General features: G+C 35.3%; 3 protein-coding genes across 5 annotated transcripts in view; 1 reads left to right on the forward strand and 2 right to left on the reverse strand.

Annotated features, from left to right (window-relative positions):
• Positions 1-2,516, forward strand: part of LOC127627233 (interferon a3-like) — a 3,588-nt gene extending 1,072 nt beyond the window's left edge. Inside the window, exons 2-5 of the mRNA XM_052103576.1 lie at positions 1,744-1,821; positions 1,919-2,065; positions 2,259-2,336; positions 2,424-2,516. Of these exons, the coding sequence (XP_051959536.1) occupies positions 1,744-1,821; positions 1,919-2,065; positions 2,259-2,336; positions 2,424-2,516 (396 nt within the window). The remainder of the gene's footprint in view (positions 1-1,743; positions 1,822-1,918; positions 2,066-2,258; positions 2,337-2,423) is intronic.
• A 2,009-nt stretch (positions 2,517-4,525) lies between these two features.
• Positions 4,526-10,393, reverse strand: cd79b (CD79b molecule, immunoglobulin-associated beta). The gene is made up of 5 exons (XM_052103367.1): positions 10,085-10,393; positions 7,916-8,218; positions 7,711-7,829; positions 5,612-5,665; positions 4,526-5,128 (listed from the first exon to the last, which is right to left on the reverse strand). The coding sequence occupies exons 1-5, from the start codon at positions 10,134-10,136 to the stop codon at positions 5,021-5,023; spliced, it is 636 nt and encodes a 211-aa protein (XP_051959327.1). The 5' UTR covers positions 10,137-10,393; the 3' UTR covers positions 4,526-5,020.
• A 2,204-nt stretch (positions 10,394-12,597) lies between these two features.
• The window catches only part of LOC127626749 (sodium channel protein type 4 subunit alpha A-like), a 38,070-nt gene continuing 23,138 nt past the window's right edge, over positions 12,598-27,529 (reverse strand). For 2 of the 3 annotated variants that reach the window (XM_052102762.1, XM_052102760.1), the window contains exons 15-25: positions 25,696-26,067; positions 24,625-24,751; positions 24,393-24,547; positions 24,086-24,259; positions 23,845-23,967; positions 21,619-21,897; positions 20,737-20,790; positions 19,776-19,913; positions 19,575-19,679; positions 18,892-19,162; positions 12,598-17,978 (exon numbers count right to left, since the gene is read on the reverse strand). In XM_052102762.1, the coding sequence (XP_051958722.1) occupies positions 16,675-17,978; positions 18,892-19,162; positions 19,575-19,679; positions 19,776-19,913; positions 20,737-20,790; positions 21,619-21,897; positions 23,845-23,967; positions 24,086-24,259; positions 24,393-24,547; positions 24,625-24,751; positions 25,696-26,067 (3,102 nt within the window). In that variant the 3' untranslated portion in view covers positions 12,598-16,674. Of the gene's footprint in view, positions 17,979-18,891; positions 19,163-19,574; positions 19,680-19,775; positions 19,914-20,736; positions 20,791-21,618; positions 21,898-23,844; positions 23,968-24,085; positions 24,260-24,392; positions 24,548-24,624; positions 24,752-24,903; positions 24,910-25,695; positions 26,068-27,529 lie in introns of all 3 variants that reach the window. The other variant, XM_052102761.1, reaches the window with a different exon arrangement.

Genomic DNA, 27,529 nt, shown 5'->3' on the forward strand with positions numbered 1-27,529 from the left:
TTGTCTTTTCTTTGAGACAGCACAAAAAGAAAGAAAAGATGACTAAAACAGGCCAATTGCTAGCAATGCAGACACAGTGATAATCTTGCACTGTGTAAACTTAAATAATAATAATAAAAAAAAACATCAATCTTTTAAAAACAAACAATTATAACATTTTGGGCCTTAATGAAAATAATTGCATTCAGACGATTATATTTGTGACCTCAACACCTGTGACCCCCCCCAAAATGGTTTGGTTCTGCCCAGTGTTCAAGACATGGTTACAGCCTTGCCTTTAAGAGCTACTTCTACCTGATCTAACCCTTAAAATTAGTTTAATTGATGTAACCTATTGTATTCAGGTTGATACAGTGCTGTGAAATCATATTTTTTACTTGAATAAAACCAGTTCATTTAGCTGTAACCATGAGAAGCACATTTTTAGGTTAACATTTGTTTAAAAATATTTTGTGGTGAAGTAAATATGGTAGAAAAGATGAAATACTTTTCACATTGAATAAGTTAGTTTAAGTGTAAACTTAAAAATATTAAGTAAATTCTACATTTGTACTTCAATTCAAACATGTAAAAATGAATGCTCTAGCTTATAAGTAAACAGTGTTCATGATTGTTGTTATCTTTACAATGCGTCAACAAAAAAGAAAACCTGGTCATATTTATTCGTTAATTTGAGCAAATTTCATAGGTAAATAAAATAAGTATATTTTACTTAATTTTTCAAAGTGCATATTTCCAACATTTCATGTTGTAAAATGAATGAGCGTGCATGGTTTCACTAATTTCAAGTTTATTTACACAATTTTTATTGTTAATTTTGCTGTTACTTTTTATAACTTCTTTTTTTTTAAGCCTGACGTTTATATACTCAAAACTACCTGTTAAAAAGAGATAAAAACTACCTTTTGATTGTTACCATCAAGTGTTGAGGTGATATTGTCTAATAGACAACACGCATTAACCTCCGCTGTAGAAGCCTTCCGTCATGTAGTATATGATTAAACATCTGTAAATAAGGAAACTTCAAAATGTGAAATGTTCAGAAAAGTTTTACTAAATATACATCAGATTTGTAGTGTAAAAGTTAATGTTTTAACTGAATGTGTAAGTTAAATGTACTCACTCACTTTGATCAATATTATATCATGAAGTTAAGTAGATTTTACTTAATTTTTTACCATTAAAATGTACTTAGAAAAACTGTGTACAAAAACTTACCAGTCTAATGCTTGTATTATCATAGGCTACATACTGTTTTATGTCCTCACATTGATTGAGAGAGTACCATCTTTTAAAGTTTTTTGTTAGGTAACTTAAATATATGCTTTATATGGTAACATTTACTGTAAATTAACTGTTTTTATCCAAGTCACAAATACTATTTAACATGACTAAATAAACCTGAATGCATTAAGTCACTCCAATGAAAGTAACTTTTAATGGTTAAATGAAGTAAAAATAGATCTTAAAGTTAAAAATTATGTGTTACTACTTTTTACAGTGTTCATATCATTTTTTATTAAAGTGGGACAAAGGGGGAATGAAATCTGGGTTTGACATAAAAACACCCACAGAAAAATGTAAAAGATGCCCAGTAACAACACTTTATACACGTCTCCTTATGGTTTTTTTTTCAATTTCAACCTAAATTCTTGATGTTGAGATATGTTACAGATATGCAGTTTTTATAGATAATTGGAACGGTCATCCATCTTCATTAAACGTTTTCTGAATGTTTTGTAGGGTGAGAAAATCATTGAGGACCAGGCGGACATAAATCCCATCCCATATGAAATGATCAACAATCACAGAAGTGCAGAGGTTTGTAAGAATGATTTTAAAAAGACATAGCTGATTATGTATTCAAATTTCATTTGACATAAATGCATTATTTACATAAATGTTTTTTTCTCCCCAGCCAGAGAAACAGATCCTGTTTGCAATTCAGATTCTGGTAGAGATCACTGACCTGTTTGAATATGCTGAAGATGCCCCTTGGGATCATAAAATGTTTGAGGATTTCTTAAACGTCATCCATGAGGAGATTAATGGGCTACGCTCATGTGTGAGTATAGCGTGTTGTAGGCTTATTTATGGCAGTAAACATTCATTAAGTGTACTGTGAAATATAAAATGTGTAAATGTAGCACTTCTTAAAGGAAATGATCGTTAGCAAAGATCATCAACAGTTAGTTAATATTGTAGTATATATATTGTCTGCATAATTTCATCAATTGTCAATCTTTTTTTCTATGCAGGGTGATTTCAAAATTAAGAAGAACAAAAAGCTGCATTTGTATTTTGAAAGACTGAGACGTATGACACAAGTGAAGATGGTAAGATTCTGTTATATATGAAGATTAATCTACAGTTGTGAATGAGTCATAAATATGATGGAACTCACTATTGTTTTGCTCTTTAAGGAGAATGTGGGTAAAAGCTGGGAGATTGTCAGGAAACGGGTCATAAGCCTCATGAACCAGCTGGAGTTCTTCTCTTTCCACACTCATGCTTAACAACAGGAGGTTGAACACAGAGAACCTTCAATCCATTTACAGAATGAAAAAAAAAACCAATGTTACAATCAGTATTTACACTCCTCTTTTTATAATGACATATTTTGCTTCTTTATTAAAAATAATATATATATATATATATATATATATATATATATATATATATATATATATATATATATTTTTTTAATATTTATTATTTATTGTGTTTGTATTTTTTCTATTTTATTTTATTTGTTTATAGTAAATTATTTAAGTTTAAGTTTTCAATTACTATTATAGTAATATGCATAAAAGTTTTGTAACACCAAACAAACATTAATTAATATTTATATTGAATATTGTTCAATATTGTTGGCATCCAATAAAACTTGAACTTTTGAAAGTCTTATGTGAATTTTCTCTTGAATTAAAAACAGATTATCAGTTATTATTCCAAAAAACTGTTTTAAAATAAGCTGGTGTCTGTACACAGTTTTCATAGCAGAAAAAAATTATAAAAAGGTCTTTTTATTTGTCTGAATGTTCCTTAGATGGCGCTCTTTCTTCTTCACACGCGTATTATATCAGTCTCGTGTGCTTATCCTTCCCACTGATCTATATATATATATATATATATATATATATATATATATATATATATATATATATATATATATATATATATATAGATCAGTGATCGTTCCTCCACATCCGGTGAATTACACAGAATACAGTTAGTTCCAAAGGTCTGAGACTTACAACAACAACAAAAAATGGAAATAAAAAAAAGCTTTATGATTTAGAAAATTGTAAAACAGAGAAAAGATATGACATAAAATGAAATACAAATATTGAAGATTCTGCACTAATCCTGGGTCAAAAATGAAATGTAAGCATATTTGTGAGTGACATTGACCACATTAAGCAATAAGGAATGAGAGACCGCTTTGCATCATGCCTAACAAATCCCTTCAGCCATGACTATATTCACAAAATGGCAGTCTTGAGTGGCTTATTGCTTTTATAAAACGGTCACCATAATGAAAATATTAAGGTCACAAATGTTTTTTAAAATGTTATATATTGTAAGTAAAATCATCCACTTACAAACCATACAAAACCATCCTTCTGCCAGAAAATATAGTCCCTGGCAGTAAACAGTAAACAGAACGTTGCTAGACAACAAGAATAACTGTCAGCTGTGGGTGCTGTGGAGTGAAACAAACAGAAGTTCTGTGAAGAGGTCAGAGCTGTGCTTTATCATGAATAAAACACGGCTGTTGTCCAATCAGGATCCAAAACTGAAACTATCGTTGACTGACTGCAATTTATAAAACTGATATTATTTTATAAAAATAAAACTAACTGTAATTTTCAGGTTAGGGGTCATGTGTGAACACCACCCTTTTGAATATACTAGTCAATTTTGCTCTGGCCATTTCCCTGAATGAGAAGTCATATCATTAGTACCAATAAATGTCTATTTTGATGGTATGTGTGAACAGTGCATGTGGTACATTTATTAGTAAAGGCAACCAAATGATTTTCCTGTAATTTACCTGGTTAACTGTATAAAATGTGCTATTGACTCGTTAAGGGGCGCATGGACTCAAAAATACGTACACATAATCTATTATACATGTACAATATTATTTTAGAAATGTATAACACAAGTAATAAAAATTAAGTTAACAGAAAGCCAGTAACTGTAATCTGATTGCAAAAAATTATAAATGTAATGCGCCACGGTACTAAAAGGAATACTATTAACTTTGTAATTAGATAACTCCCACAGTGGGTATAATTATGCATTATCCACATAATATACACCAACTTGATCTTATATCTATATATAAGTAACCATGAAGTGAGTATTTCTCACAACATACCAAAAAAGTTGACTTATGGAAAAACACCTGATTCTCTCGTGCTTATTTTAACAGCTATGAAGTGAAAGTAGATATTTCTAACACATGTAATTCACAGGAATGTCCCTTAAATTTAAAGAAGCTTCTTATCACTTGTATTTTTATTACCACAAAATAAGAGCACCATACCATGAATGACTAACACAGTCAGTACATTCATAACAAACAAACACAGAATGAACTACCACATAATACATTGTACTTTAAAATAATCTCAAAAACAGTAAAAAAAAAAAAAAAAAGAAGAAAAAAAAATAGGTGGAAGTAAGGAAACTAACAAGCAAACATACAAGCAAATAAAGACATTAAATGTATTACAATTATCAATTGGTGATCCTTAAGTGTAAAGATGTGTGACCACCACAACAAAATTTTTTTAGGCCTTTCAAACTGCAGGAATATTCTCATATCTACAGGGAAATCTATTTTGTGCTTCCTAGTGAAGAACAAATAAAATAAAATGAAACATGTATTTACATACTGACATACAGTATGACCAATACACCATCATACGAGATTAACGTGGATTGTGAGTTGGATATACTGATGGAAGCGATATGTGCTCATCAATACTTTTATGTCTAATGAGTATTTCTACTCCTGGTCTGGGGACTCAACTTCCCAGGGTGCATCTGGGACCTGGCACTGGGTTAAAGTAGAGATGTCTTCATATAGGTCACCACAATGCTCGATTTCCAAACCCTGTATAATACAGTGAGAAAAAACAGAAGGATGCTCAGCTATCTCACGTAACTGTGAAATTCAAGGGCACTTACTGTAAACAATGTAAGGTTTTAGTTGTAGTTGTACTAAAGCAATAACCCACAAGAGGCAGTCTGTGGTCTGTGGCATGACATGAAGTGGCGACAACATTAATATAATAATAGAATTCATATGTTCAAGCAATAGTGACATCTGTTATTATTAATCTTAATAATACAAAATGTGTGGTCATAGTTAGCATTTACTGGCATGTATAAACCTCTCAATGTAATTAGCAAGCGTACACTTCACAGACTACACTGCAAAATTCATGCATTGTCTATCTCAATACACCATGTGTATTTTCACTTCCTGTTGTGCATGGTACAATAGCTGCAGCGCTCCAAGCAAAACTCAATCAACTGTAAACAAGTGCAGTGAGAGTAACAAGCTAACTTACCAAAAAAAACAAAAAAACCTCACCTCATATGTGTGGTCATCCTCGGGTACTTCATAAACTGCCTCTTCTTTCTTGTTCTGAAACAGAACACATGTGACAAGTTAATTAATGTGGAATGATTCCTTTTAAATGTGCATTCGGTGATTTTTTGATAATTTCTAACTTTTTAAACCAAAATAAATTAAAACTATTTTTTTTTTTAAAATATGTTTAAAATGGTATACACACACAAGAGATGAACACTATCAGTATTATTGTACATATGGTGCCGGATGCACATTCATGAGCGCTGCCATGTTGAAATATATTTCCAGTGGAATATTACCTGAGACTATTTAGCAGAGACTGACCACTTCTATTAAAATGTATGGGAGAAATTGGAAAGCCCAAAAGTCATGGAAGTGCCACCTTACAGGTAAAAGAGCCAATCACCTTTTATATACAGATTCCTGCCAATCAACTTGAGAATGCGCATGCACATTAGCTATAAAAGCTGATAAAATGAGGTAAAGAAGCACATGTTCTTTGATCGTAAACCTGACCAACCATTTTGGAGATTTCTGTCTTTCCCCATTCGAGCAGAGCTGTACTTTTATGCCATTAGTTTAAATAGAAATGTAGCTGCCTGAGATCGTTCCAAAGATGGCCGCCAGTGGACAGACATGCTGGAAATATTTTGATATTACTTGCTTTATCTGAATAATCCCCTGTGATTGGATGCTTTCACAATAAATGAATGATGGCTGACTGCACATTAGCACATTTCTACAATGACGATTTGGTTACTGAGAACTTCTGTTTTTGATTTAGGCTGCACCAGTGGCACTAGGTGGCAGTGAACGGAATCACAAATTATTCATAGTGAATCCAGAGACTATTTAGCCCAAGACAGAGCACTTGTATTAAAATGAATGGGGTAAATTGGAACGCCCATATGACGGATATAGAAAGAAAGTACCGCCTTACAGTAAAAAAGTAAATTGCATTTTAGACACAGACACCGCCTGCCAATCAACTAAAGATGGGCTGGACCAGCCTGAAAAATAGCACTTTTTAGCATGGTCTGAGCTAAAGAAGCACATTTACGATACCAATATTGTCTGATTTTTCTGCTGATTAGAAATATGTTTTTTGATCGTAATCTTGACCAACTGTTTTGAAGATTTAGTTCTTTACTAACTCAAGCAGATTAGAAAATTGGTGGCTGGGAGCGTTCCAAAGATGACCACCGAGTGGACTGACTTGCCTTGAAAGGGAATTTGGTGAAGCGAAAGCCCCTTCGACATTTAATCATACAGTTTTCGAATTAACAATATCTATAATTGAGTTTTCACTAGTTCAAATGCAAATTCTTGATATCAGCAGTGGAATGACTACTAGTAGAAATGCTCTTTTTTCAGTAATATCAGTAATTAGGTATGCACTAGTAACAATTTTAATTTGTGTTATTTATATTACGAAATACTCATTCTTCTTGATATCAAAAATGGAATTTCAACTAGTAAAAGCTGTAATTTTTGATATCTGTAACTGCACATTAGCTCGCAGAATTCTGCAATGATCTGTCATTCATTCTTAATCAAAACACAATTACACAATTCCAATATCACATATCAGAAATGAACTCTTACATTGTTAATCAAAAATGACATGGGTACTAGTGCAAATATCCATTCCTGATATCAGCTATTGAATAAGAACTAGTAAAAATGCATAAACATTTTGGTTTTCACACAAGGCAATGTTAATTTCAGATATCTATAATGTTTTAGTAAGTAATAAGAAAGCTTTTTAAGATATCTTTATTTACTCTACAATACTTTAATGATATCTTGATATCTGAAAACCATTTCCCCAAACTGAAATACTGAATTTAACATGTTAAACACATTTAAATGTTTTGATCTCAAGAGGTGGTATTTGTGCTACAACAACATATTTTTTTAGTATAAACCTAACTACTGACCTAAAGATGAGCATTTAAATCTAAAATTAATATCCTTCACATGATTAAGTGTCAAAAGGGCTTGTGATGCTAAATGCACATTTAATGTTTCATTTCAATTGAAAAATTGTTTGTGCAAGATAAGCCGTAATGTGTTTCAGTTTGTGTGGCCCTTACCAGTGAGTAAAACTGGACCAGAGGAACTACAATGCACATAATCAGCAGAAAACCCTGAAGGAAAATGATGGCATCCTTTACTCTGGATCTCTTCTGGACAGCTTGGGGGTCACTATATCCTGGGGAAGAAATATGCTGTATTGGTCTGCAGGGTAGTGGGGAAAGCAACTTAATAATATCTACAGTACAACAAATTGTCACCTACTTGATACTTGCAGTTCAGTTCCTGGTCCCTGAGTACCATTCAGCTTGCAAAAGTAAACACCACTGTCCTCAACCTCCACATGTGATATGGAAATGGAAGCATTATGTTTAGGGTCCTTGTCAATTATGTTTATTCTTTGGTTATTCTTGCATGTGGACGGCTTGTCTTTGTAAGTCCTGGCTTTGAGCCACTCCACTTGAGCAGGCAAAGATGGATTAGACCCCACACAGTATATCGTCACACTCCGACCAATTTTTACACCAAAGAAACGTGGCTTCTGGAATACCTGAATATGACTTTCAGCTAAAGTATATGAAAAGGATGAAGAGAATGTCATGAGAGAACATTTCGAATTCCATGACAGTGAACAGCGTTGTGCACAAGTAGGGGAGTTTGGGGTTGAATGACAGTTGCAGAGGGTAAAAGTAATGTTCCAGGCTTAATGCAAGCGCAGCCAAATCAACAGCATTTGTGGCATAATGTTAATTACCACAAAAAAGAATTTCAAATTGTTTATTAATTAGTTTTTTTGTAATTTACATTTATGTTCCCTTTGTTAAGGGTTTATAAAGGGGTTCATTATTTACTAATAAGGCATTTACAAATGCATTATATACGGTTGATGTGCAGTTATATTAACATGAATAAAAAGCACAACTTTCATGCGATACTTGACAAAAAATTTGCATTTGAACTTCTTAATATGTAATAAATGCTGAATCAATACATTCATTCATTCTTATAATTAACAAAATATAAAAAGCCCTAAATTCTGATCTTAAAAAGCAGCAAAAAATAGATTATTATAGTAAGGTTAGAAGGAGGGATTATGTAATTTTGCTCTACATTCATCTTTGTGTTTATTAGTTATTGTAATGTCTTGTCTCACTTGTGTTTTCACTTTCCACAATCCAAAAAGAATGGAGCTACTCCAAATGTTGGTGTCCCTACTTACCTTGTCCTAGTTACCTTAAGTACCTCAAATGTGTCCACTGTACTGTACATTAAGGTACATTTTCATATACTGAATATACATATGTTGATTAAGAGTTATTAAGCATTTATAACATTAGGTACATTTTGCACTATTTGGCAGGTATCGCAGTGTAGCCACCCTTTTTATGCATGTTGTTATAACCGCATATTAATTATTTATAATGTATTAAAAGTATAACCACAAGATGTAAACATTATACATGTTAACATGATTTTAGTGTCATAAAAACAGGGATTTATTGGTATTACAGTGTTTACCAGATTACAGGGTTTACTTTACCGCCGTTATACACACGCAAGCTTTGTAAAAATGTAAAATGTTCACGTAAAATGTGTACACTGTACACAGTGTGTATTTGAATGTTTATGGACTAACCTCATTCACTTCCATTGCAAGTGCCTAACTTTCACTGAGAACTTTTGCTTTTTGACGAGTCAAAATATTTTTTTGTCGTAATCAGCATTATGCAATACAATTTGTCAACTGAGCTTAATTTAAATCTGGAACATTCCTTGAGTTGCTGGTCATAATTGAGTGCTGTCACAATTATTCATATATTTATTTGCATTTTTTGATGCACATTTATTGATATTATAAAGAGGTGAATGCAACTTGCTTTCTTTATATCAAAACAAAACTGCCCCAATTAGAATATTATAAAAATAATTTAGATAAATATGAGAGGAATGAATGTTAGTTAATAATAATGGGAACCAGTTATATTCCGATAAAAGATATGGAAGCCTGTGAGCTATGTGCCCCATTCAGATTCATGGTTGAGCAATACAGGTTTTAATAGCCAATTTTTAAAAATAAATGAGCATAAATGCTATATAAAATGCTGACATATTTAACCTCATATCCTCATAACAGGCTTGTTTTTAAGTTCTAAAATTACAAAAGGATGCCTGGCAAATGAAAACTTGTTTTGAAGCAATGCGACTTCCTCTTTCACACACAGATGGAAAGGAAGCACAACACTGAAAACAAGTCTAGGGCAACAGTAATATGCAAAGTGCTATCCTAGCTGCAATTCTTTTAAATGTACAACAAAATGTATACAAAGCAAAATGTAACCCCCTCAAAATGTACATCTTTGTATAATTTCAGAGAGTAAAACTTTTACAATTCAAACAAATATTACATTTTTAATGTGTTGAGCAGTCATTTACCTGAGAGATAAATCATTGCCATGACACAACATCCCAGCAGCAAGTAATGCATGATTCCTTGTCTTGAAATGCACCTATCCAAAAGAATTGGATGAGAACAGTAGAAGTATGCTGAAGAGAGGAGATATATTGCGATCACAGAGACAGTGTGAAGACAGCTACACCACAGTAGAGTCCTGCCTTTCTCAGAAGGGTGCAGGTCATGAAGCTGTACTGATCTGATTCTGTTTCAGAGAAACATGCAAATCAATACACTCATGCATCTAAAACATCTCAACTTTGTTGTAATTTGCTTGCAGACACTTTTCTGTACAAGTTAGTGCAGTCAGCCAGTCACAGTGGGTGGAGAGATCAGCAGTCACTGAGCTGTGTGAAGTGTAGCACTCAATGCAGCTGTAACCGCTCTGTGGGGACAACAGATTATACACAATACATGGCTCAGTAATTAATTCAGATCTGTTATGGGGCTAATAGGTGATTAATTTTCCCTTTTGCACATATTATTGACTATAAAAAATATAATTTGGTCTCGATTATATTAATACTTCCATGACTCTTGCGTACCACAAGAAAAATACCCTGCCAACAGAAAGATGGATCCTTACAGCCACAAAGCTCTTGCGCTTTATTGTCAGAGGAAAGCTAACTCTTTAAAATGGAATAAAATTGCATAGTAGCATACATCCAGAATTGAATTTCTGTAACTGCTGATCTCCTGGGATTTTCATGCACAACAGTCTCTAGAGATAACTCAGAATGGTGCCTAAAAAAAAAAAACATCATGTGAGCGACAGTTCTGTGGTCGGAAACACTTTGTTGATGAGAGAGGTCAACAGAGAATGGCCAGACAGAAAGGCTACAGTAACTCAGATAACCACATCTCAGAATGCACAACATGTCAAATCTTGAGGCGGATTGCCCACAACAGCAGAAGACCATGTTGGGAACATTATTAGAACCATAATGTTTCCAATAAAGTGCTCAGTGAGTGTAAATGCTATTAAACATATATTTCAATACACAAAGTGAACATTTTCAAGTTGTATTTGGTTATTTAAAAAACTAATCAATAAAATGTGGTAACCTGCAATTGTTACCTTGATGATCCATTTCTACCTGATCTAACCATCAAACATCCATTTTGTTGGTGCCCCTTAATGTATTCAGGTCAATTCAGCGATCTTAACAATATTTTAGACTTGAATAAACCCAGTTTTTTGAGCACCAAAAAGGGTTTCACTGTTTTATTTTTTTAAACCAATACCCTAATCTGGTGCTATTTAAACCATTTGTTTTAAGAGGTGAGATTGGATGATGGGGTGTAATGTGAAAAGTTTGGGAACCAGTGTCTTAGGTAAATGCCCTAGGTAAGTTCTCATATAAGTTGGGATGTAAAGTTCACACTAAGAGCTTAGTAACTACTAGTTAGTTTGTAACTAAGTCAGTGCTTAATTAGGTTACACCACCTGTTCTTTAGACAAGACTTAATAGGTCGTAAACTCTCTCTCCGTAATAAAGCGTAGTCGCATAATATGACGTTTACATGTATTGATCCAATAAACAGCCTTCAAATTTAAACACAGAAGTATTAAAACACCGTGCATTTCCTTTTTATCTCGTTACAGTTGATGTTCAAATCTTGTTTGCTCACGAAACTGTCAGCTGTAATAAATTATACCCCCATTAAAATACGATACGTAATAAAACAACATTTAATTAATGGCATATTTAGCCTATGTAAATAACAATATTCAATAACTGTATCTAAAACGAATAAGGGACAATAAATAAATAATAACTAATAGCCTACAACAGGCTGGACATTTTAAATTTGAATTTTAAAATCTATTTCGTAAGTTGAAAATGACACCGTGCAGAAGAGGTACGTTTAAAAAAAAATAAAAATAAAAAATAAAATGTTTTTACATAATGTTTTCTCCGTAAATGTAAACGAGTGTAGATGCCAACCTCATCATACATGTAGAAAGAACAGGAGCCTGTCACGCAAAACATGAGCTCAGCCTCATTGATATCATCTAATATCAGTCTGCGTAAATATTTAGTTCATACGTAGGTTTACGTTCTACGTTTAATTGTGCAACGCTTAAATATTTATAGTGGGTAAATTGTGATTAGTGCCCATTTACACCACAACTAGGCTAAGTTGTAACGTACGTAGCCTATAGCTGGTGCAACCGGTCCCTGGGGAGTAATAATAATAACTTCATAACTAATATACTTTACCACGGTTACAAGAGCTCCAGCCTGACCCAAAGCACTTGGTCAATATTCGGCTCAATGTTGTACAAGCACGCTGTGATCCACTGGCCATCTCTAAAATTTAACACTGATTCTAGGGAACTTGGTGCTCTAAAGAAATATCCAGGTGACTCTCACAAACACACATACATACATACATACACTGCCCCCTATCTGATCCGCTCAGATACTGTGAGAACAATCTCATGACTTTCACCTCTGTAATTGCTCAAGACACTTAAGCTTTTCCTCAAAACTTTATTGTCCAATAAAATATTCTGCATAGAAAAACAATTCTAAGCACTCAATAGTAACCACACTAGTTAATATTTGTTATTTTTCAGCTGTCAATGAATATCAGAAGGAACAGATAATTTGTTTCAATGTAATTTGTCAATTAAAATCCCTATAGCACAAATGGCAAGTTATAACTGTAAGACTTGTTACCTGAAGTGAAGACATCACTTAGCTGTGGGTAAACATAGAAGGTGTTAAACAAGAACAGCTATAAGGGCAGGGGCCACTGTGACATGCAGAAAAAGTGAGATGGAGCACAAGTCTAATGGAGAAATAGGCTTGATAAACACCTCTGGGAAAACATATGGCAAACAAAAAATTATAGTACACTAAGACTGTAAAACTGCACTAAACTCATGAGACATGAGACGAGTTTGCAATTTCTAACCTTCAAAGCATACAGCCAGAGACCCACATGGTCTTATCTAATTTATTATTTTAACATTTGTAAATGCAGATTTAATGAAAGTTTTTTTTAAAGTGATAATACAAAGATAAGATAACATCTGATAAAACGCTTCTATCTTGCAACATGTATATACAGGCAATACGATGAGAGCTAACTTCCTAAAGCACTGAAATTTCTCTCTTTTTTGATAAAAATGTAAACAATAAAAAATGATCTGCGGTATCAACATTATCAATATGAAAGCAAAAGTGCAGGATGCACAATGAGATAATTATATTAACATAAGAGCGTGTTAATGCTTTTTGGTAATGAGAGAACAAATCTAAAAAATATACAAGAGGTAATTATAAAACTCTCAAAAGTGCTTAATCTATAAATTCCACATTTTAAGAAATAAGACATTTGCTGTCACATTAAGACTTCAAAACTCGCTAAAGCTAGCACATTTTCATTCATTCAATTAATGTATAACACATACAACTTCTCAACTTCTACAGTATGTCAGTAATTAATTTATGAATCAGGGACTAATAGAGTGGATAATTAACTTGATAATATTTAAAAATTACAATTAGATTTCTAAATTCTTTGATCATTTCTTAAATGAAAGGAATTCAAAGAAATGTGCAACCATTGTGTTTCACAACCATAATAACATGAGCTGACTATCAAACATAAATGTTACATAAATTACACATAAATTAAGAATTGTCTATGGGAATACAAATGGAACTTTTCAGGTTTTTGTATCTTTAGAAAAGTTAAGTGGAAAAAAGGGAATAAGTGATAAAGCATTATGGGACTACATACTGATGCAACATAGTCGTCACTGGTAGTCAAATTTCCACATTTTATTCTTCAATGGATATTCTTGCTGGAAAGTCTAGCTTAGCATGTATTTCCATGCCTGCTTAAGCTGGTTAGTGCAGTTTTAGTGCTGGTCTAGCATTCATGCTTTTTTGTGTGTGTGTTTATCAGTGATTTTAAAAGCAATCCTCAGCGTTGTGTGTTAGAGGTAATGAGCAGCAGAGGGTTGGGCAATTTCCATTTATACAATGCTTTTAATATTCAACTGATTAAAAAAGCAAAAATGTGGAAGCAGCCAAACTTACCATATGCACATTTAGTCACAGTGCATGTAAAGTGCAACTATTACGCTGCAAATAATAAACTGCAAAAAAATAAATGCCCTGTTTATGTATGTCTTTCGTAGTTGCACTTTACGCTCAGTGTGACTATACTGTATACACCCCTGTAATAGATCACTTTCTGCTCTACTCGTTCCACCTATTGCTGTAAACTGGTATGCCATGAACTGAGATTATAAATAGTGCAAGGGAAAGTCTGAGGACAGACTGAAAAGACGTGTAAAAGAGTGATGATCAGTACCAGTGGTTTTGGTTCTTGATGTCTATGCAGCATTAACTTAGTTTTATAAGTATATTTCATATGTTATAATATATTTTAAACTTAAATATACTGTATATGTATATTGTAGCATTAATTATTTGCACATTACTGGACAGAATCAGAAAAAACAAACTAACAAAGATAAAACAGGCTAGACTGGTGCAACTAGTAACAAAGGGATAATTTAAGACAAGATAAAAACAAGGATGAATCTCTAAAATGGGAGCCTATTGAGGAATTTGTGCTTTAAAACACCTAAAGAAATATATCACTGTTACCACATATCTACATAAGATTAATGGGTAGGTACCTTAGTCTGAAAAGGCTCAATATTAAATTTTACTCCAAAGAAAACAAAGCTGTGATGGAAAGTCATGTATGTTGAGGGATAAAAACACATCTTTCCAGGAAAATTGCCAGTGGACAAAAACATGTAACTTTAAGACAGTACAGCACAATCACACTGGAAATCGACAAGCTGTTTCCAAATTTATATGTATCCTGAAATCAACCTTATTCTGTAGAATTGCTCAAAAGCAGCCTCCCCCATCAGACAATTTTGCATTGATTCAAACATGTTCTCACCTTTGCCTCTATCAAAACTGATGTTGCTCGAGCAACCTCAGACACATGAGTTCTGGTCCCGTGGATTCCAGGAAGTAATCACATTCACAAGTGAATCTGAGGTTGCATTTTCACTCTAAAATTAAATTTGTACTCCACTGGTGCTTAGGTTTAGAGTTGGAGTTTGGGCTAGGGAGCATAGTTAAAGGGGTCATGACATGGGTTTTTTTATTGTATTATTATGTTCCCTTAGGTGCAATTATAGTATTAATATATTTTTTTTTAAGAAAAACGTTTAAAATCTAGTGATTTATGACCTTTTCCCACCCTGTTTCTCATCCTCTGATTCAAACAGTCTGTTTTGGGGGCGTTTTCCATTTAAGACTTCAGTGTTAACGCCCACTGTTATGATTGGCTAATGTCAGTGCCTATGTATCAATTATTGACGCCCCCAGCCAGAACAATATGCAAGTAAACTAAGTAAAAACACTGTGATTATTCATAATGAATGAAATTGCGCTTTAAAAAGTAGTTTAAAGTTTAAAATAGATTACTTACAGTTTGCGTCGTCGTTGTTCCCAGAATAGTCGGCACGGACTTATCTTTGAGCAACAGTTTTCTGGCAAAGCCAGCATCATATTGAGATTTGTTCTCAAAACAGTCATCCTTAAAATGTACAGAACAAACGCTTAAGTTAACACTGCCGTGACTGGGACGTCCGCAAAAAATAAACTGCATCCATTTTTCCCTGACGTCTGGATCTTTCGGCAGCTTATTCAGAGGTTTTGTTTGACCACAGCCAGGAACAGCACATCTGTTCATTGCGCTTAAAGCGTAGTTATCTTGTGCTGGAGGCGGTCATATGCAAACGCTGGTACGTCACTTCTAACCGTCACGTCACTTCTAACCATGAATCCAGAACGAGCTGTATTTTGAGCTTGATTAAATAAATGATTCGTTTAGAATGGGGAGGACGTCTTAAAATATTAAACTTGCAGGACGTTTTAATGATACAAAGACCTCTTATATACCAAAAGATCAAGGCAAATTTGGTTTCTCATGTCATGACCCCTTTAATAAAATATGCATTCCTGTTGACTGTATTGCATCGTTTACAACTAAAAATAAAACTCACTATTAGTGTCACTCTGTGGACATTTCACCAATACTTCCAGCCTTTGCCACTGGGGCAGTGGTTTCGAATTACGGTTAGTAGAACTTTACACCCTCGTGTTGACGAATTCACAGTGTGATCAATCTGGACAGTAGAATCTATTGAATCTATTGACAGTAGAGTCTATCCCTCACAGCCTTGTATTAATTTATCATAGTGGATATGTCACATAAAGAACTTGGCTAAACAAATGAGGAATCTCCTAAGACATTTCTAATTGAGAACAAATAAGAAGACAAATCCTGACTAAAACAGGTCTTAAAAAAAGTTTAAATAAAAACAGTGCTTCCAAGACATAGCACTGCAATCCTGTCACACCTTAGTTGTCTTATGATTATGGGTAATCCTTTTCATGTTTTTTGGAGCATCGGTGATGTTCAGTGCATACAGATGATACTCCATTTTACACCTCATATCTCCCATGTTAGAAGGATAACCTTAGTCCTTAGTCCACTGTCCACAGGCATTGTCCCCCAGTTATACTGTTGACTCCCGAGGTCCTGCTTTCTCTGAACTGGAGAGGTTATGCATTGTTGTGAGTGCAGATTGGAGAATCACCTCTCTTGTGAGCTCCACTGGGACTATAAGTTGTCCCGCTGGTTGGGGATAGGCTACTGATGCCCATTGCTGTGTGGCTGAGGTGGGTTTGGGTGGCTGTGTATTAAGTGGCATAGGCTTAGCCTTCACCTCAAGAGTCATCGCAAGTTCTGTATCGTTGCCATAGAAGGCATTCATTTTCTTTTCAATCAACCCCTTGGTTTCAGGAGGTTCTTCATTCTCCTGACTCCTAACTATCCTCTTCGAACGATGCATGAAACAGGCATGGCGGACAAAACGTTGGAGTAGATGTCTGCGGTATGTTCGTTGAATTATAATGGCTGCACGCTCTTCCTCCTTTCTCCTGAGAGTGGTGGTAATTGGCTCAAAAGAGGCAGAGGTGGGGTTATGCATCATGAACTTTGCTTCAATGCTCTCCTTCATGGCAGTCATCTCGATGGTGTCACCCAGAACCTCTCGAGTAACTGCCAAAAGAATATCCAGGCAGTGGATTTTGTCACCTGTTACAATGGGTAGATCCATGGTGATCAGTCTGAGGCGGTTGGGTTTGGCAATTCGTAGCGGCTCCTGCAAGGTATCAACAAAATCAAATAAGCGGCTGTATTCGATGAACTGTGTTGCATCGACGTCAAACTTTTCCCAAGTCTCGTCGAACATTACAAAGTCATCCTCGCAAAGCGGGTCTCCACTCTCCTCTTGAGCGACATTAAAGTTCTCTAGAATAATTGCAATGTACATGTTCACGACCACCAAGAAGGACATGATGATGTAACTGCAGAAAAACATGATGCCCATGCCAGGATTCCCACAGTTACCCTTAACGTCTGTACCAGGGTTCTCTATGTTAGGATCACAATCTGGAGGGCCACTGTTCAGAATAGGCAGCAGAAGCCCATCCCAGCCTGCTGAAGTGGTGATTTCAAACAGGCAGATGATGCTGCCACCAAATGTTTCAAAGTTAAAAATGTCATCGATGCCTGCCTGCTTTTTCACATAGGCAAAGTTAGACATGCCGAAGATGGAGAAGATGAACATAATGAGGAATAGAAGCAGTCCGATGTTGAAGAGGGCAGGAAGTGACATCATCAAGGCAAACAAAAGAGTTCTTATGCCTTTTGCCCCTTTGATGAGACGCAGCACGCGGCCGATTCTAGCAAGTCGGATGACACGGAACAAGGTGGGAGACACAAAGTACTTCTCAATGATGTCTGATAACATTAGACCTTGGGTAAGAAGAGATACAGACTATTATTTACATTTCAATGCCTCAGGGTTTTGTCACTGTACTGATGCAATGCAGCGTGTGCATATTGTTGTTACAGTATTGAAATAGTGCACTCCATGGAAATGTATACATGTAGCATCTAGCTCAGTGGTTTTCAACAGACTTCAGATTTAACATAGGAGATGGTGACCGAAGTGAAAACCCATATTTAAATTAGTCTGGGTTGTATTTTTCAGAATGTAAAACTACCTTGGGTTGTTTAGTTCATGGTTTTAAGGTGGATAAGGATACGTCACGCAACATGTCTATGTTGGCATCAATCTCATTTGTTTAGGCTCTACCAAGTGATAGATGAATTTGAATATAACACACTGTTTGGACTCTTCTTTTTGGACTCTTCACCACTAACACCAAAAGATATGGAGAACATATTCTCCTGCCTTTTAAAAGTTTATCAGACCATTTATTGCTATCATAGACTTTTGAATAGGATAATTTTTTTAATGCTGGCAGCTGTAGGAATGGAAGTCCCACATAACAGTTAAAAGAGCCTCTCAGTTTTCACCAAGACAGCACACGCGCAGCTAGACCAGCCTGAAAAAGATGCTTTTTTTGTGTGATCGGAGCTAAAGAAGCACAATTTATGATATGTTTGGTGATGATTGCTGAATTGAAATGTGTTATTTGCTTTTGGAGATTTTAGTATTTCCCCATTCAAGAAGATAGGAGCAGTACTTGTATCTATAGGAAGGCATTGCCAAGACTTTCCTTGTTTTTTTGCTGCTGTCAGCGACCCCATAAGAACAGACCCATGACCTCATTGAGAACCACTGAACATGCTCATATAGTTTATATAAAAAGCTTAACAACAATCAACAATGCCAAATTGACAATTATAATTTTACACCTACCTGCTATAGACAGGATGACCACAACAAAATCAAAGACATTCCAGCCAATAGTGAAAAAGTAATGTCTGAGTGCAAACATCTTAAGAATGCATTCCCCTGTGAAGATGACAATGAAGACCAAATTGACCTTGTAGAGGATATCCTCTTTCTCAGCGCTCTGGTCATCTGTTTCAACCATCATGGTCACCATATTGAGGCAGATAAGCACCATGATAAAGATGTCAAAGAATCGTTGTGATATAATGTCAAACACAGCACCCTGTATAATATTCTGTTAAGACAACAACAAAGAGGATTAATTTTTTTAAACATCTCAAGATAAATATCTAATGATGATATACAAATAAAACATTCATTAAAGTTGAAGGGTGTAACTTTTTCATTGTTAAAATATGTTCTGCCATCTAACTTAATATGCAAAGACAACTTTAAGTAAGGTGTCCGTAGTTTAATGAGCTTGAAAACTGTATACACTGTCCGTGGCCCTATAAAAAATGTTCTGTGTGTTTTGAGAGACCCATCCAGCCAGACACAACAACACTGACTCGACCAATGGAGAGAATTGGGGACGGGAGTTTCTATTTCTTTGATCAACAGACGACTGAGGGCGCATTCGGAATGCTGTTTGAAAACACACTTCAGCTTTAATGATAGAATAAAACCACAACAATAATGGTTCATACTGTTGGCCGGGGTATTGGTTTAGCAGGTTTTTTGGAACCCAGCTTTTTCATGGCGTTGTAATACTTCTTCTGTTCCTCTGTCATGAATATGTCTTTCCCTCCAAAGTGCAGAACAAACAAAAAATTATTATTCCTTCTAATGGAACCAAATGATATAATGTAAAATTATTAGTATTTAGATGTTAGTTAATAAAAGCTTATCTTGGATTTTTGCTGATTGAAGTTGTCAATGATGACACCAATGAAGAGGTTGAGTGTGAAAAAGGAGCCAAAAATGATGAAAATAACAAAATATAGATACATGTAGAGGTTGATCTCATACGATGGCTGCTCCTCCACCTGACATGGAAAAGAACCAATGAATGTTCCAGAGAATATGTCACTCTTAAAGGGCTATCAAGTTATTACACAAATCTAAAAATGTGGCACAATATGAAAGAAATAGAGAAGGTTACAGTGTTTCACCAGATTTTGTACCGTGATACATGGTAATCTATCAAATACAATCTGATACTGCAGTGCACATTCAGTCTTCCACCAACATAAAAGCTCCAGGTGAAGGTGAAGTAAATATGGCAGAGATATATGTAGTTTTTGTATTACAGTATTTTTGTATTGGAGCATAAACATTTAATTTATAAAATTATAAATACAATTTACATTTTTTATTTAACATTTTGAACCTAATTGGCTACAGTGTCAAAAAATGTGGATATAGAATCACTTTTATGTAATTTCTGAGCTAATAAACAATTATCCAGATATATTTCAAATATCATCAACAGGCTGAAAAATGTGGAGGTATCATTTTTGAAAGGGGGCACTTGGTTGGACGGTTGCTTGGTGCCACAGAAGTCGTAACCCCATCCCTGATCAGCATTGTCATGATGTCATTTTTCTGTGGCTGCAGAGTGATCAGTCACATGAAATGTACAGCTCAAGTGTTTATTATATGTGTCAGAACTAATTGCGGATGGGCAATATGGTAGGTTGTGTACTTCCAGGGGTGTCATACGCCAGCCAAGCAACCACCACTTAGATAAAGGAATGCTAACAGATAGTTCTCTTCATTTCGTATAGGCCTTCTTGATATACATGCAGCATATAGAATTGCTTTGAAACAGCTGTTCATGGCAAAGTGACAAATCTGTCATCCACATACCTCTCTAGAATCCACTGCAGCATACATGATGTCCATCCAGCCTTTAAATGTGGCCTGTGTGGAGACAAGCACTTTCTCAGTGTCAACACGTCAAAGAAATCCCAGTTATTTATAGTGGATATGTACTGAGTTACCCCTGTGTCCTCTGAGGCATAAAAAGGAAATTACATACAATTACATAACCCTTCCAGTAAATATGCTTAACTGAAATTTCAATGTGTAATATGCATCTTGAGTGAAAGTCTCTTTTAAAGGAATAGTTCACCCAAAAAAAAAAGAAAATGCTGTCATCATTTGTCAGCATCTGCGAAACACAAAAGGAGGTATTTTAAAGAATATCACGTTCACTCATTGCCATACAATGCCAATGGATAGTGACTTGCTATAAAGCTGGTAAAAAAGAATCCAAAAGTATCATACAATTTGACCATGTGGCTTGTGAGTCATATTCCAAGTCCTCTGAAGGCATACACTAGGATTTGGTAAGCCATTTCTGAATTTGAAGTCATTTTTCAGTGACAAGCACGTTCATGAGTGCATGAGATAAACTTGTTCACTTTGCTTTCGCAAGGTTTAAATGTTAATCATAGTGAACAAGCTTCTTGGCAACTATGACATTCTTCAAAATTCCTCTTTTTGTGTTCCACAGAATAAAGAAAATCATACAGGTTTGGAACAACATGAGGGTGAGTAAAGACTTTGGGTGAACTTTTAACTTGCTTGATGAAAAACAATCAGTTTAGCTGATTGTATAGTAATTTTAGGTTAGAATTCTTTGTACATAGAATCAGCTAAACAATCAGCTTTTACAATAGTACTGTTTATGGTTGAATGCTTACTGTGTGTATAGGATTTTTCTCTACAAACCATGAGAAAACTCACAATTTGCAGAAGAGAGAGGTAGCCAAGTCCCACATTGTCATAGTTGACCTTTACATTGACCCAGCGTGCCTCATTAGTGTGCATCAGAGCCATGCAGTCACTCTTGTTGTTGACCACATCTATAGGGAAAAGTTCCTCCGTCGTAGAGTTGATGCAGTGGTAGAACTTTCCAGCAAATAGATTGACGCCCATGATGCTGAAGATGAGCCAGAATATCAGACACACCAGAAGCACATTAAAAATAGAGGGGATGGCACCAACTAGAGCGTTTACCACCACCTAAATGAGGTACGAACATAATATGAGACAATAATAAATTAGAAACATATGAGTAATTGAACTGTCAGCAAATTATTTTGAGATACATTTTAAATAAAGATGTTCAAAAACATAAAAAAAAGTTAAGTGTGTCATTTCTGCTTGTGGAACCAAATGGAATTGAAATGTCTCTCTTTGAGCTTGCCCCATTGAGCCGGACATAGCATAATTAGCTCATCCAATGCTGTATGTTTGGAATGTGCCCATCTGTTTGTCTCAGCAATAGAAGACAAGGAGAGTGTTTGAAACTTGTTTGAAAACAGGCTGATTTCAGAATGGCACACTACCATACAACATATCTATATACGGCTGAAATAGTAAAATTATTATTCATTAGTGGTTCCAAACTCAGCCAGTATTTATTTTTGCAGTTCTGTTTGGTGAAGTTACACACTTTGCCTTTCAAGAAATATGCATCTGCATACACTTTTAATTTATGTGTATAGAATGTGTGTATATACATACTGTACACCGATCAGCCACAACATTAAAACCGCCTGCCTAATATTGTGTAGGTCCCCCTCGTGCCGCCAAAACAGCACCAACCCGCATCTCAGAACAGCATTCTGAGATAATATTCTTCTCACTACAATTTTACAGAGCGGTTATCTGAGTTACCGTACTTTTACTTTGTCAGTTCAAACCAGTCTGGCCATTCTCTGTTGACCTCTCTCATCAACAAGGTGTTTCCATCCACAGAACTGCCGCTCACTGGATGTTTTTTGTTTTTGGCACCATTCGGAGAAAATTCTAGAGACTGTTGTGTGTGAAAACCAACCAGCCCATCTGGCATCAACAATCATCCATGCAATTATCTAATCAGCCAATCACGTGACAGAAGTGCAGTGCATAAAATCATGCAGATACGGGTCAGGAGCTTCAGTTATGTTCACATCAACCATCAAAATAGGAGAAAAAATGAATTTCAGTGATTTGCTGGACCGTGGCACGATTGTTGGTGTCATATGGACTGGTTTGAACTGACAAAGTCTATGGTAACTCAGATAACCGCTCTGTACAATTGTGGTGAGAAGAATAGCATCTCATAAAACTATTCTGAGATGTGGGTTGGTGCTGATTTGAGGGGGGGACCTACAAAATATAAGGCAGGTGGTTTTAATGTTGTGGCTGATTGGTGTATAACTTTAACGAATAAGGTTGTTAGAGTTGATACAAATTTAAAATAAATACATTTAAATATGTGTCAAACTAGTAAAGTAATCTTGGTGTAGATGTTGGTTTCATACATTTTTAGAAAACCTTTATAGCATTTTCTACATGAACAAAATGTATCTAATGACTTCAAAAAAGGGGTGTAACCATCAAGTAAAATGTATTAAAGTATACACAACTAAATAATTCATTTCAAGTCAAAAGTAAAACAATTTTTTATAAATATCATGAATTTTTAATCACAAATATCAATACATTTTCTTAGGGTTACTCCATTTGACCTACATAAAATGTGCCTGTTCATTAAAAAAATCATAATTGTTTTACTTATATTCATGAGGATATTATCTGTTTTTTTGTTTGTTTGTTTTGGTCACATAATGATATATTAATATGTATAAAAAATTATTTCACTGCTTATTTTTTTTTTTTTTAAGAAATTATAATAAAAGTATAAACCAAAATAATTATGCCAACATTACTTTTTTCAAGAATTTCAGCTTTTAATTAAACTTTATTTTACAGTCTCTGGTCAGTTGCACCACTAATAAATTTTTTACTTAATGACTTCATTAAGTCATTGAACTCAGAAATTGAAAACATATTTATCATAGCAGAGGTGAATTTAAGTAACTGCTTTGTGTTGCATTTTGTATGCATTTTTTAATAACTTAATAGATCCAGACAAAAAATGTGTCACATCTTTGACCCATAAATTAAGAGATTGTTTCTTACCCTCATTCCCTCAAATCTTGACAGCGCTCGAAGGGGTCGAAGAGCCCTGAGCGTTCTGAGAGATTTGATTGGTCCCAACTCAGAATAGCCCAACAAATTGGCTGTTAAACTGACAAGTGACACCTTAAACAAAATTACAGGTGAGCACATCAATACACACAAACCTCAGCATCCAAAAATGATTGAGATAAAAGAACCTTTAAAATAGTTGTTTTGGCTTCAGTCAAAAAGGTAAACTCACATCCACAATTAGGAAGTCTAGCCAGCACCATGCATTGGTGAAATAGGTCTTGAAACCATATGCCACCCACTTCAGAAACATCTCCACTATGAAAATGTAAGTGAAGACTTTGTCAGCATACTCCAAGATGATCTTGATCACTCTACGGCGCTCTATATTGATATCCTCAAAAGCCTGACAGAGTGGAAAACAAGTCAAACAAAATGATTTTCCCATTCCTTAAGTTCTCATTTGCATAAAATGCTAATAAGCAGGATTCTATCTCTCATAAATGTAATAATAAGTGCATAGTTCACTAAGTTCACACCAGTGCTCCACTGCTGAGGAGGATCATAAAGATGATGAAGGTCTCAAAGTAGTCATGCTCAACGATGGTGAAGCACGTTCTTCGAAGGTTCCACCACCTTTTCCCCCATCCTTCTGTGATGTTTACACTCAAACATGGACATCGCCTAACACAGCCTAAGCAAAACAACAATATCATTAAGTTTTAAACCTACAGTACTGAAATTGTAGCTTGTGATATAGCAAATGCAGACCGTCTGTGAAACAGGACTCTGGCTCTTCAGGTTCTGGTTCCTCTTCCTCTTCGGGCTCAGGCTCGGGTTCTGGAGGCTTGTAGTCCACTGTGCTACACACTGAGGAGTCATCATCATGAAGAGCGACCTATGCAGCGAAAATAAAGGAGAGAAATCGAAAAAACAAAAGTGAGGGGAACACACATGTTGGCATTGGCACAGCATCAAAGGAAATAATTGACCCAAAATAATAATTTTGTCATGATATACACACCCACATGTTGTTTAAACTCACATGACTTTCTTCTATATTATTCAAAGACACATTTTTGAAGAGTATCCTAGCTGCTCTTTTCCATGTAGTGAAAATGAAAGGGGATTGGGACTGTCAAGACATCAATGATGTTTGGTCATGAGACAAGCAAGAACCAATTGCATGTGGGGACAAATTATTGTAATGTGCCATTTTAGGAGTACAAATTACATTTACATTTACATTTATGCATTTGGCAGACGCTTTCATCCAAAGCTACTTAAAGTGCACTTATTACAGGGACAATTCCACCGGAGCAACCTGGAGTTAAGTGCCATGCTCAAGGACACAATGGTGGTGGCAGTGGGGATCGAACCAGCAACTTTCTGATTAACAGTTATGTGCTTTAGCCCACTACGCCACCACCACTCCCAATTACTTTTATAGTCCATTTCAAAGCCTCAGCGAAATGGAAAATTCACATTATGACTAAAATTTAGGTCTGTTCTTCACATTAAGCAATCATACTTGTAAGAAAACTTACAAGTCATATGGACCAATTTTATGATAATTTAATGGTGCTTTTTTGTCATTTCTGAGCTTGAAAGTCTCAGTCTCCATTCAGTTTCATTATGTGGCCAAAATATTCTTGAATAATTCACCTTTTGTGTTCCATGGAAGAGAGAAAGTCACCGAATTTTTGAATGATACAAGGGTGAGTAAAGCATGACCGAATTGTCACTTTGGTGAACAATTCTTTTAACTAAATCAATTGGAGGATGTTATAAGATAATGTGAGAGGGAGAACGAGAGTTTATCACTAAGCTCTGTGGCCTTACGTTTTTCTCCTCTTCATCAGAAGATTCATCTGAGCTCTCGTCTTCAACATCAGACTCACAACGAGCAATCGGTACCCTCAGGGTTGGAGACTTTAAACAGTTGGTTAAGCCATCTGCCATTTTCCCCCCATCCAGGTGGTTTAATGAGTACAGTTCTATGTCCCCTTCCCCTTCTCCCTTATTGTCATCAGGAGGTTTCTTTCCAAGATTCTGTTGCACCATACTGGTGACAAAGGCTTTGAACCAATCTATACCCCTGGTGATGCGGCCAATGGCGATCTGTAGGTTGTTCATCTCACCATCTTCATCACCTCCAGACAGGTTATCCCCACTGAAGGAGCTAAGCAGCAGGGCCAAGAACAGATTTAACACCTGAGAAAAAGGTGATAATGAGGTTGGTATGTTATAAGATATACATGAAAAACAAATGCATTATGCATCGCATCCTTAGGTTACTGTTGTATACATTTGCTCCAGATATCTTCTTTTTTTTAAATTGACTACTAATTTTTTTTAAAATGTAACATTAATATTACAGTAATTTAAGCGCAGCCTTTATAAAAATATAAAGCCAAACATAAATGTATACAAATGTGGAACATTTTAATGGAGAAAAAACTGACCGACTAGTAATTCCATTATCGAGTAGCTGCATTAGAACCATTTTATAAACTATAGTCGACTAGTGTCGCACATCCGTACTTTAAACCCTCCAAAAATGGGCCCAATTTCATTTCAATGGGCATTTCACTCTTCACAGAGCAGACACGCAAATACACATGTGAATGCTTGAAAGCCAGTCATTATTCGGGTACCGAACTGAGCTGGGAATTGTTACTACCAATACTTTTTACTTTAGTAGTACTTTTGACATCCCTTATTCAGAGGAAAACAAATCAAGGCTGGCCAAAGAAGGGGGAGTCTCCAATTGAATACATTGTTTGCTGCTCATGATGTCTAGACTCAAGGTGGCATTAAACATTTATTGTACAGTCAGTGCACAACTTCTTTGTTTAAAACATAATCTTGGTCAACATCACTAAAGAACTATAATAAAAACTGATCTTTATCATAAGTGATTGGTTTCCCTGCTATGCATATCCTGTATCAGTTTTAGTCATATAACGAAGCATCAAATATTATGCTGTCTGGAAGCCTTGTGTGGGAGGCTATCTTTAGTATATAAGCTCACTACACATAGCTCATAGTTACAGAAGCCATGGTTAGCATCATTCATCTGGGACCTGAGAATGAGAATTGGGCACAAAGAAAGGGCTCAGAGAATTAGGAATGAGAACAAGGAAGAGTGCATGGGGGACAGGACTGTTTTAGAGCCGCATAAAAAAAAGAAGGATATAATTTATGGCCGTAATATTTACAGAAAATAGTTAATATTTCAAAGAAAAACGCCAGACCAAGGTATAACTTTGTGGGGATTATATTTTTACTAGATAATTTTACTACATAATTGAGAATAATTTAGCAAAATTATGAGAAACAATCTCAGTTGTGGTGTCTGGAGCAAGGTAGTCGATTTGGTAAAATTGTGCAGTTGATTATGATTTAAAAATAATGCCTTTCTCTTAACTTCAAAGCATATCGGAATTAGAACTTAAACATTCTGTTTAAGAAACGTCCTGGTTACTTCCGTAACCTCCGTTCCTTGATGGAGGGAATGAGATGTTGTGTCGATATAGTGACACAACATCCATGAAAGATGTCTCATCGTGGGCAGCGCCCAGGCACGAAAGACAGCAGTCGTGGCAGTTTGAAGGTGAGAGATATCGACCGCATCCAGGAATAACACACAATCGGAAGGGCATCTTTAAAAAGA

The sequence above is a fragment of the Xyrauchen texanus genome, chromosome 33 (assembly GCF_025860055.1).
Source record: "Xyrauchen texanus isolate HMW12.3.18 chromosome 33, RBS_HiC_50CHRs, whole genome shotgun sequence".
Taxonomy (NCBI): domain Eukaryota; kingdom Metazoa; phylum Chordata; class Actinopteri; order Cypriniformes; family Catostomidae; genus Xyrauchen; species Xyrauchen texanus.

Coding starts and splice junctions, on each gene's coding strand:
- cd79b (XM_052103367.1), bottom strand. CDS start 10,136: ATGCATTACTTGCTGCTGGGATGTTGTGTCATGGCAATGATTTATCTC. Junction 5,666..7,710: donor TGGTCCAGTTTTACTCACTG/GTAAGGGCCACA, acceptor GTTCTGTTTCAG/AACAAGAAAGAAGAGGCAGT. Junction 5,129..5,611: donor AGGATGACCACACATATGAG/GTGAGGTTTTTT, acceptor TGTATTATACAG/GGTTTGGAAATCGAGCATTG.